An 11,832-nucleotide genomic window follows, 5' to 3' on the forward strand; every position below is an offset into this window, starting at 1 on the left:
CCCTCTCCAGCCCCTCAAGGTCCCCGTCGGCGGTGGTGTCGCCGGCGATGGAGCTGCTGAGGCTGCCGCGCAAGGTCTCAACCTCGACCTCCGCCGCACGCGCTGCATCCTTCGCCTCCTCTGCTTCCACCTCCGCCTTGGCCGCCGCCAACTCCGCTGCCGCCAGCCTGGCCGCCCTCGCCGCTGCTGCAACGGCTTGTGCCGTGGCTCGCCTGCGCTCCTCTGCCGCGGCAAGCTCGGCGTCTCGCTGACACCGTGCGCTCGAGGTGACCAAGCGCCGAGACAGTGCATCGGACATGGCGCGCCTCGAAGGAGCTGCTGCGTGGAGAAGACGCAGCCTCAGACGAGTTGCTGCTTGTCTGCTCGGGTGAGGAAGGAGGAATGGGGGCTGCTGCGCTAGCTGGTGGTGCTGCAGCAGCTGCTACTGCTGCTTGGGAGAAGAACAAGTGATATCTAGTCTACAGGAAAGTACGGCCCTAATACCAGTTGTTAGAAGCTCATTTTTCACTCTCATTGAGCTGAGAGGATGACACTCAGTGTTGGGGCAATTTTCTAGGGTTTTTCATTCACACTCACACGCAATGTCATGCCATCCGACGGGAAGGATGGCCACACATATATACAACCAGCCAGGGCACAAGCTAGCTGCCTAGTCCAAGGTGCTCCTGCTGTCCTAGAAAGTAGATGCTAACTGCTGCTATCCTACTAACTGCAGTTGTGTTAGCAAACTGAAAAATCTAGTCAAAAGGCACAACGTGCTGCAGCAAGAAAAGATGCCTTATACAACCCCACAAAGACCAAAGTACAAAGACTTATTCCTTCAGAACACACCAGGCAAAAGAACCATGCGTGCAAAAATGTATATTGACAAGTACTCCTTATTTGTATAACTAGAGGTGCCCAAAAGCATTATTGTGCCCTTCACTAATATCCATTGGAAAACTGCAGAACTTTTTACAGCCGCTGATCATTTACAATTTCAGGCAGAGAAGGTGAATCCGAGTCATTGTATTTACTGGGGACAGGGGTGTTCCGCCTGGATTGCCGCTTGGTTGCCACCAGGACTTGCTCTGCCTCTGGTTCATCCACAATTGAGAACTTCTCGTCGTCGTCGTCACCTTTGAATACTGGGTGGATGTAGGCAGTCATCAGATATCCTTTGAGATCAAATCCTGGATCTCTTGCACGTTCTAGGGTATCCTTCTTCATTGCCTCCTGGAGAAGGAAATGGAAATGGAAATGGAAATGTATTACTAGTTTGCTACTTGTTATGTTCCATAGTGTGACTGTTGTAAACATGTTGAATTTATACCGTTTTAAATCGAATCATATTTAGTTCATATGTTTATTACACATATATACAGGTTGCATAAACAGTTGGTGTAATGGAATCAATTTGAAGCATTTAATATAACAATATTGAACTCTTACAACAAGCCTTAAGCCTTCAAAAACACTAATGGTAGTTCAGAAACAATTTAATGTGACAACAAATGTACTACTACCTCCATCCTAAAATATAATAACTTTTAGGCTTGGTCATAGTCAAACATTTTCATCTTTGACCAATAATATCTTCAAAAATAATTAGTTTTTTAAATAGAAAATGTTATGTTGTGATAGTTGGTTTCATTATGAATAAACTGATATCACCTTTATGTTATCAATTTTATAGTTTTTTACCATATACGGTCAAAGTTTAAAAGATTTGACTCGGAGAAAACTTAAAAATAGTTATATTCTGGAACGGAGGTAGTACAAAACATATAAGCATTTATGATTAGAATAAAGTAGTGCAAGTCATAGTCAACATGAGTTGAATCCAATCTCTCCAACCAAAAACAACTCCTAATAATTAGATGGTCCTGGAACCACGCTTTTTTCCAATCAAGTTCATCACTTATTACAAGCTTCTAGTGCAAATCAAACAATAAACTCCAAGTGGCATTAGCTATAAACCTTTACTCTCTCAGTTCAAAATATAGGTCGTTTTAGGATTCTATCCAGTCAAACTTTATTGACTTGGCACATCAATCAATACTTGGTAATGTTACTAGATTCATCACAGAAAGGACTTCCGTAATATATAATTTTCACTATTTATATTGTATACTTTCACAAAAACTCCAAAGTGTCACATCAGAGACCATGTCAGTGTCCTAAATGACCTACACACTTGGAATCAGAGGCAGTAATTGAAACCTTCATTTGTCAATCAATCTTGCCAAACTAACAATGCTAATCTAAATGGGAAAAATGTTAGCACATAAGTTAATGATTTTTTAAGCAACATCATTCATGTTTATTTGAAGATCCATTCTAATATTATTCATATATTAACTCCAAAAATTGGAAAAGAAACATTACCTGTAACGGGCATTTCACAAAAGTAGGTTCATAGCGATTCTTGCAATACTTGTGGAAATAAAAGGTTACAACCGGAAGAACAAGGAGCACCGGGGTTGACTGGCCAGCACCTTTTGTGCTAAGTAATCCAAGGAGGAGGAACTGTGATATGATCAATGCTGTGATTATACGTCCATGAACACTTGGCCAAAATGCTGCTGCACTCTCATATTCTTGATTGTACACATTTATTATCTGAAACAGTATAAACGTTTGTATGAGGATAGTTACTGACCATGATAGAACATGTGATAAACTAGTAACTCAATCCATAAAAATTACACGCAACATGCCAATGTGATGAATAAGAACATATCTAAATAATTCTCTTGCTAATGTAGCACAGCCCCATGGGACACAAGATGACCAGATGCAATGATAAAAAAAATCACGTTAAAAATACCAAGCATCTAAGATATGCTTGATTACCTGGTGGCGGTATACAATGTATGCAAACGCGAAGAATATCAATATGAAAGGGAGCAAAAATGGTGTCACCGCAGCATAGACAAGACCAAGTAAGAAATAGAGCTGAATTTGAGGTTCATTTGAGTCAAAACCAATACTGCCAGGGTCCATTGCCTCTTCTCTGTCTTTCTCAGTCTTGACCAAGAAAAAGTTTTTCAAGTGGAAGATTACCAGTGGCTTCAATCTTAATATTTCACCAGCTACCCCAGCCCAACCATCGACCATGACATATGTTATAAAAAAGGTTGCCTTCATTGGAATTGCTACACCAACTGTCCTCGGTATTCTGCAAAAGAGGCAAATTAGATACTAGGAATAAAAATAGTTTAAAAGGAGAAATGATGGAATGAAAAGGGGTTCAAATATAACCTTTTAATAGCAAGATCTTCAAACTATTACCAGATAACAAAGAAGGGAAAATACACTAAAAAATAGCATGCCAATAAAATAATTTCATAACGGAGTAAAAAGGAGTATTATGCCTTATTTAGAAAGTAAACAAATGAATTATTTAAGGGATAATATTCTCTCCATCCAAATTAAGTCCTTACAATGAACATTGAAAGTATATCATGGCAAATATAATAAACCCTACATTCGGAAGCACAGAGCAACATTTATAGTACAGGTCATTTCAATGCTTAAGTACAATCGTTTCATCAAGCCAAGCTCCCTCCTTTTCTTTTTTGTAGAGCTCACACAACCCAAGATTCAAACTCTTTAATCTTTGATCAACATTTAGTCTAAGGATTTGTAGATTATATACAAATTTGGTATTGTTGTATTCAATTTGAAAATAGTTTCATATGATGTCGAATTTCATGGTTATAAACAATAATGTATAATATATTAGTCATTTAGTCGTCAAAATGTGACATTGAAGACAACACCGGGTCAAGTCAAACCATGCCTTACAAAAAGAAAAGGAGGGAGCACGTTATTACATTTATAATTGTTGGTCCAATGATAAAGCCCCCCTCTCCCCCACTCTAACACCTGGGTTTTAGGGTCGGAGTGGCTAGAGGGGGTGGTCTAAGTTGGTACCAGAGCCAGGTCCCGGGTTCGAAACTCACCGGCCACGCATTTCTTCCGCTGCGCGATTTCCCCTGCGGGGTTCGCTGAGACCAGCAGCCAGCAGCCAGCAGCCACAGGCGCGGCTCGCTCGCCGTAGGGGGAATGTTGGTCCAATGATAAAGCCCCCCCTCTCCCCCACTCTAACACCTGGGTTTTAGGGTTGGAGTGGCTAGAGGGCGTGGTCTAAGTATAATGTTCAGTACATACAAGAATGACAATTATCAATGGTGCAGCACAAAAGGATAGACAAATATGAGAAAGACATACTCATTTGCAGATTGATGAAGAAAGCTTTTTAGCTGCTCTAAAGCAGATCCTGCAATAATGCTTGCAAGAAACACATTGAAGAATATGAAGATATAATATTTGGATGCAGATCTTCTTTCCAGTGAAGATATCGATGTCAATCCTTCAACCTTAGACATGAACATTAATATGCTTGGGAGCAGTATAAGGAATATCTTCAGAGCAATTCCAGGAAGGAAACCTTGGATGAATGATTTAATAGTAGGTCTGACAAAAAAAAACAGTTGAAGTAAAAGGTGTCAGAGATCAGGAACATGCCCACAGAACAATGTACAAGAAATAAAGGAATGGGTATGCAAATTTGGTACTGAAAATTAACTATGCCAGTAAATTGTTTTGTTCCAGTTAAATCAATTAGATGACAGAATGTATGCAGGAGTCTAAATGGCACACCTAAATTAGGCTGGGTTTGTCGTGCCATTTTTTGTTTCACCCTAGCTCATGGTTGGAGCAAAGTGGCATAAATAGAAAAGTTCAGAAACTATGAATCTTTAAACTGAATGTTTAACACTTAAGTTGCATACACAAATTAGGAATAGTAAAAGTACGCATGCAAACACATAGAATGGAAGATTAGTACAAACACATTGAGACAAGTATGCTGCACACAAATATAAAACATCACAACAAAGCGACACCAGAACTGTACACCTCAGCATAGCTACAGCAGCAGATCTATGTCTTTTTCTCCCCCATACAGCTTCTCAAATGCTTTTGATAACAAAAAACAGCTCTATACAGTCCTTCAAAATGTAAATTTGACATTGTACATTGAATCATTGATAGAGTTTGTTACATCATTTTTGCAATATATCTTATTCTCAAACCAGTGCAGAACATATATGTTCTCATCCATATCAGAGTTATGATCAATTTCTCTGGTCCGATTAATGATCATAGGGCTGCTTTTTCATTTTTAACAAAAGATCACTCTTTTTTAGACAGTAAACATAGAGCTATGAGTGTACTGCACATTCATATACATCCAACAAGGGAAGTTTAAAACTTACAGTATACTACTAAGTAGAACTGAAAATAAAAACATTTCTGGAGACAAATGGCATGAAAACATAGACGTACATTTCAATCAGAGGCTTCAGAAATGGAGCTGCCTTCTCAATCCCTTCAAGATTTGCAAGAGACTGAACAAATGCTATTGGGATCACATAAAAGAAGTTCAGAAAGAAGAATGCCACTGCCATTATCAACCTTCGAACTGTAAGGGAGACAAATGGAATACACAAATTATCCCAGTACACATCACGAGGTTCTGGAGCCCATTCCGTCAACCAAACAGTTGGATTACTGGTTTGTTGTGTCTGAGCACAAACTGCTGCGCCCCAACGTGATCGGAAGGAAACAAATGCTGCTGGGACAACTGATTTGGGATCTTTTATAATCTTTTCACGCTCTTCTGCTTCCTAAATATCATTTACATGAGGTGGTAAATCTGACAGTTTGTGATAAATATATTACTGACAGAGTGACAGTGCATATTTTGTGTCACTACATACCCAAGACTACACTTAAGAAAAAGATACATAGCCAACTAGACCTTTCTTAATGTGTGTATGTCTGGAAATTAAGAAGAAGTCCATTTTGACCCACTAACTATTGCTGGAGTCTGATTTTGGCCCTAGAACTCCAAAACCTGATTTCTTTGGCACTATGACTTGTCGAAATCATTTGTTTATCACCCTTCGAAGATTTCTAAGGCAGCTTTGCCCAGTTTTGTGCCACGTCATCTGCCATGCCATCTATCACCACCACGTCAACATCATTTCATCCTTTTCTTCTACCCCATCTCTCCCATTGCTCAACGGGAAGAAGTGAGACTTGGGTGTTTTTATTGAAAAGGTGGCATTTTGATCAACCATGTCGATACCATGCAAGTTGACGTGGCTAAAAACCAGGCAAAACCACCTATGAAACTGGCTAAGGGTGCAAAAGCAAACTGTTTTGACAGTGCCAAAGGTACCTGGTTTTGGAGTTGAAGGATCGAAATCAGACTTCAATGATAGTTGGATGGTGAAAAATGGATTTCTTCCATACACACCATCAATACATTCTATTCAAAACTTTGGTTACTGTGATCTATCAAACCAAATAGTTTACATCTATTTTTCATTGACACAATTATAACTCAAGATGAATATTAATTCATTAAATGATGAGCAATCAGCAGATACTGTGACTCACTTCATTTTCTATCCTCTCAATTTCTGTTTTGTAGTACTCAATAGCATCCACCTTGGCACCAAAACAACCAAGAAAGCCAGTCTGTAGCAGAAGAATTAGAATAAAATAATAAAAAAGGTTACTATTCTGATTGGAAGATAAAGAAACTATACGCTATGGTATATTTTTGTGGAATAACCTTAGTAGTAGGCCTCTTAGATGCATTTCTTTCAAACTTCAGCTGATAGTAGTCAAGCCAATTCTGCATCTTCATCTTCTCTTTAACCAATTTTGCAAGCTTATTTGCATTGTAAACAACCTACAAAAGTGCATCAGTGAATATATCATAGTCTTCTCTTTAACCAATTTTGCAAGCTTAATTACATAGTAAACAACCTACAAAGTGCATCAGTGATAGCATGGCCTGTTACTTTTTACAGAATAATAAGAACAAAATCAAAATACCAGTTAATCTGTACTTTACAAGGAATCATTTCTTCTTAATATATTGGTGTGCAGCTCTCCTGCACGTTCGAGAAAAAAAATGTACTTTACAAGGAATCGAATAAAATTCCATTTGAACTGGAACCAAATTTAAGTGAAGATAACATGGGTCCACATAAATATATGAAACATGCATTTGTATAAACATGGAATCACCAAACCATACTATACCAGTCAGGAAGATGGTAAGCCGGACAACCAACATAGATAAATTAGAGGAACAAAATAAGGATCCTACCATGGATATTCATGACATATGTAATTATTACCTGGTGCGTCAGATAGTGATCAGGATGATTCACAAGAAAGAAATGTTCAACAAGCTCACCAATTGATTCATCTGGATCAGGTGGTATATTACGCACAAGGACCTAAAACACTTACATTGGTTAATTACATTTGACAAGTAACTATCAAAACAACAAAATCCACTTGATTTTTTTTAAAACAGGAGGAAATAAGTTCTCATTTCAAAATCTGGTTAGCAAAGTAAGGAATATCAAGTTTAATTCAGTTACGCATCTGGTTAGCATTAGGTGCTCGATGCTAGTATTGTGTGGTCATGTGGGAAAATCATGAAATATCTTTTTCCTCTGCTAACCTGCTCACAACTGATATACAACCCGTCACTACTGTAATACAAACAATATGCTGTATATCTTACTAGCCCGTATACTAACTTATAATTTCACCCCACTCTCTCTGTGGTTGATAAATACCATACTGATTGGTGTAAAAGACTCAAACACACCATGAACTGGATGTCATCTATTCAATTGAATTAAATAGAAAGGAACTCAACGGGTTCACAGAGTCATACCGTGAACTGGTCTGGTCTGCGTTTCTCTGATGCAAGAAAACGCAGTCTCATTTGTGCAATGATTTCATACTCGCGTAACAGTACATAGCAGGTCCAAAATGTGAAAACATATGCCATTGTCAAATGGGCTATAAACCTTCACAATGAGAAATAAGTTAGGATTCCCGAGCAGTCAATCTAAACTCAAAAATATAATCTCTAATTTGAATGAACTTGAAAGTACTTTTAGCATCTGAACCCATTTCCCTAAATCTAATGCTTGAACTTGAATTATTTTTTCGTGCAAAATTATCTTATTTAGTCCATATTACAAATTTAGTTCCTTAACTTTCCTCACTTGCAATCTACCAGATCTTCCTCTCCCAAATCAGTTTCTGTCAGAGGCTCGGTAATAGTTCATGTTATACAGTTCCATCCATATATCTTGAGGACTTCAGTTTCACACCATCCCTGACTATAGTGGAAAAAGATACCAGGCAATGGCCATCTCTCTATTACATGTAGCACCTTCTACCTTAGGCAACCCCGTAGACTATGTTAAAAAACAATAGTTGTTTTAACTATGAAATCATGTGTAAGGCATGCATGAATAACTAGCCTTGGTAGCCAACACTTCCCCAAAGAATCGTGGTGTTATAACATAAGCTTTATATAGAGCTGTAAATACATTTCAAAACAAATAAGAAATCACCAAGTGCTAACCTTTTTGATCCAACAGGTATATTTGATATCGAAAGTTTATCAATGTTGCTGTGTTGTACCTTCGAGAATTCCAGCGTATCATTGGTCCAATTAACAGGGACAAGAACACTAAATGCTAGAATTGAGATCGGAGCAAATATTTTAAGCCTGCAACGGTTGAAACAAAGTAAATAAGTAAAGCTGAGGACAAATGGAGGTGGGCATCAATCAGTGAACAATAGAAACATAAAGCAAGTGGGAACTGCAAATGTTTTGATTCAGTAGAAATGTATTGAAGTGAATGAATTCCCTTTTCTTTTCTCAAGAAATCCTGGAGGCTAGATACCCAATTGGAAAATAGTAGTCTAATAAAGAGTAGCCAACATAACCAAGCAGAGCAAAGACCTAGCACTGAATTAGCCAATGTAGCTAGCAACAAAGTTGGTAGGACCAGTTCATTTCTTTTGCCTAGCTCACCAAATGTGTTTTGAATATTGCAAAGTAATATAATAATTAGTGACACTATGATGTCGATTACCCATTTGCGAACCCTCCTTTCTCTGGTGCAATTGGTGAGAGAGATACTGATATGAGGAACAAAAGCAATTAACATGACCGAAGAATATGGAATACAAATCACATACCCAACTAAGTAAATCCGCAGATAGACAGCTGAATCAAGCCCTGCATGGCTAATCAACTCATCCTCAGGCATTTTGAGAGCAGCGGGCATCCAACTTAAGAACTTCAAGTACGACCGCATGTCCAAATTGACAAATTTCCGAACAAATGTACCCCCATGACTTGGGCTCTCTCTTGCACCTTTGAGGTACCATTTTGGGAAGTAAACCCTATCATTGATTGGCTGCAGTCGTAGGAAAGCAAATGCTAGAAGGAATGCTATGGCCCCCAATATATTGATAGCTGCAGAGAGGCCTATATCTTTAATATTAGCCATAGTTGTCCTTTAAATAGCTTGGGAGAATTCCTATCGAATTTATCTGCAAGATGTAAGGAAGAACACAATCATTTACCACTTGACAGTATGATGTCACGAGAACACACATCTAAACAAAACCAAATAAAGAACATGACCTATCAAAGGACAAACTGGGACAACTTAGCGTAAATTGCAAAAACGAAGCACAAAATCGCCCCGAAACACGCAATAAAACACAAATCTAGTTTGTAGGTAGGCATTTGAGATTGGAGAACCATCTGTAAGTTCCTACGAGTTGAATGGAACTGTTGATAAGTGATTTTGAACTCTTTGAGTGCCAAGAATATTGGCATAAATCACAAACAAAAAGATACGTATCCATTTATAATACTATGCAACTTATCCGCAGTGTATATGTAATTAGTCATTCCTAGATATATGACATATGTGCCAGTTTTGATTCATCAGCACAGAAATGAGTAAAAAAAAACGGTAAACAAAAGCAAAAGATAGGCATAGCCAACCCATAAACATTAATCCATGGTTGAACAACTGTGAAACAGAATTCTAAGTTTCACACGATAAACTATGTTTTAACTCTAGGATACAGATGGCGCTTCTATCTGACATAAAAAGTTTGTTTTGTGCCAAAAAGCTAAAGGAATGAAGCCAAGATTGTGATCAGTAGCTAGTGTAATCCAACCCAGACTCCTGTTCCTTTCGATGAGATATTGAATGGATAAGTAACATACTTCGTGCTGTGAAGTGTCAACATCAAACCCGAAAGATACTAGCTGAGCAGCGACTGCACTAGATGGCTACATATAGTGGGTTGAAGACTCAAATATTTATATTATCCATACCAGAAGAAATTGGTCGACTATAAGCAGGCATCCATGTTCCAAAATTGCTAACTAAGTTAATACTGGAATCAGTTGGATTACAGTAGACTGCTAATTGGATTATTTGCCAACGCATACTACTGCAACGCAATTATAATAGTAATAATAAACCGCCCGGGTTTCAAGTGCGGAATTTAAGGCGTGAGGCCGTGACAGCTCAAAAGCTCATAAAACTTTGCATAAATTCCATCCGCCCGGAAACGTCCGTCTCAAGCGTTAAGCCATCCAGGAAATGTTGAAGCGGCGGCACCGCCGTTAAGAAAGGTTATACCCGGCAAATCTTTAAAGTGGCATTAGGCAGGCCAAGTTGTGGAATTTAATTAAGTGTTGTCGGTTGAAGGGGAAAAGGCGCAACGAAAATAAAATTGCGATGGAAACCAAATTCATTTGTCCTGTTACTTTTCTCACAAATTGACACATGTACTAGTTTTCTAAAAAAAAGATGCGATTTTCCTCTAAAAGTAGTACTGGTACAGAACTGTATGCACTAGCAAATTCTCTAGCGGACAACTGAAGTGGAACAAAATTCGGCGTGTTGCGAAATTGCGACGGTGCTTGCACAAGAAACACCGGCCCCGAAGGTTACGAAATTTTTGGTGAAAAACAAAGGGCCTTTGTGTGACTCCTCCATTCTAGCCGGCGGCAACTCGAGCGCGATTGGACTGGGGGGCAGATTCTCGTCCCCCAAACGGCAGCGGGAAGAGACGACGAAGAGAAATCGGCAGAGCAACCAAAATGTTAGGAACAGACAAGACAAGGTAGCAACGAAGCAGCAATATGCAAGCCAGATCTGGCCGCCGACCCGGAGCAGCAGCGAGAGACAGCGGAGCAGGCCACGAGTCAGAGGGGCGAGGAACCCGTGAGGGCGGAACAGCACGCAGAAGACGGCACCATACCTCGGCCACGAACAAGAGAAGAGGAGTCTCTAGGAAGAGAAGCAGGAGGAAGAAGCGCCGGCTCGCCCTCGCTGGGCCTTAACCGCCGGCGCGGCGGGCCGTCATACCTCCCCCGAATGCCGGCGGCCGCCTCAATCAGCCCCTCCCTTGTCTCCCTGCTCCCCGGCCGGCGCTCGCTCTCTCTTCCCGATACTCCTTCCTGCAAGGGCAGGCTGCAATGGGTGGGGGGCGAACGCTCTGCGCCGCCTGCTGCTCGGCCACTGGCACTGCGAGAGCGGAGATGGGGACGGTTGGAGAGGGACGCGCGGCACGGGATTTTATCTCCCCTCTCTCCCTCTCTCTCTCTCGGAGGCACGGTCCCTGCCGACAGCCGTTGCTCGTGGTCGCTGGGGCCGACGACGACGGGAAGGAAGACGTTACTGCAGGCTGCTGTGCTGGCACCGGCAGTTACGAGTTTCCTCCGCGCCCCAGCGCGGCCGCGCCAACGCCTGGGATGAAACGGCAGGCGTGAAACGGAAGCGTCCATGATTGATTGAAGGCGCGGTGGGGCCCACATGAGTGCGTTTAGGCTGACCACAGCGGAGGGAGCAAAAGCAAATTTGCTCCCTCCTCGTTTCCCACGCCCTCTCTGTGTCTACAGTGCCAAACAGTACATCT

General features: G+C 40.5%; 1 protein-coding gene across 2 annotated transcripts; it reads right to left on the reverse strand.

Moving 5' to 3' along the window:
* Nucleotides 1-759: 759 nt before the first annotated feature.
* On the reverse strand, nt 760-11,557 carry LOC120674359 (calcium permeable stress-gated cation channel 1-like). 2 transcript variants are annotated; one of them, XM_039955536.1, is made up of 12 exons: nt 11,283-11,557; nt 9,082-9,438; nt 8,459-8,605; nt 7,757-7,892; nt 7,206-7,307; nt 6,632-6,751; nt 6,454-6,534; nt 5,335-5,675; nt 4,216-4,461; nt 2,836-3,160; nt 2,368-2,601; nt 760-1,215 (listed from the first exon to the last, which is right to left on the reverse strand). In XM_039955536.1, the coding sequence occupies exons 2-12, from the start codon at nt 9,393-9,395 to the stop codon at nt 955-957; spliced, it is 2,307 nt and encodes a 768-aa protein (XP_039811470.1). In that variant the 5' UTR covers nt 9,396-9,438; nt 11,283-11,557; the 3' UTR covers nt 760-954. The 2 variants fall into 2 exon arrangements, with proteins under 2 accessions (XP_039811470.1, XP_039811469.1); XM_039955535.1 differs by having other exon boundaries at nt 11,176-11,523.
* Between the last annotated feature and the right edge of the window lie 275 nt (nt 11,558-11,832).

Source organism: Panicum virgatum, chromosome 5N, assembly GCF_016808335.1.
Source record: "Panicum virgatum strain AP13 chromosome 5N, P.virgatum_v5, whole genome shotgun sequence".
NCBI lineage: Eukaryota > Viridiplantae > Streptophyta > Magnoliopsida > Poales > Poaceae > Panicum > Panicum virgatum.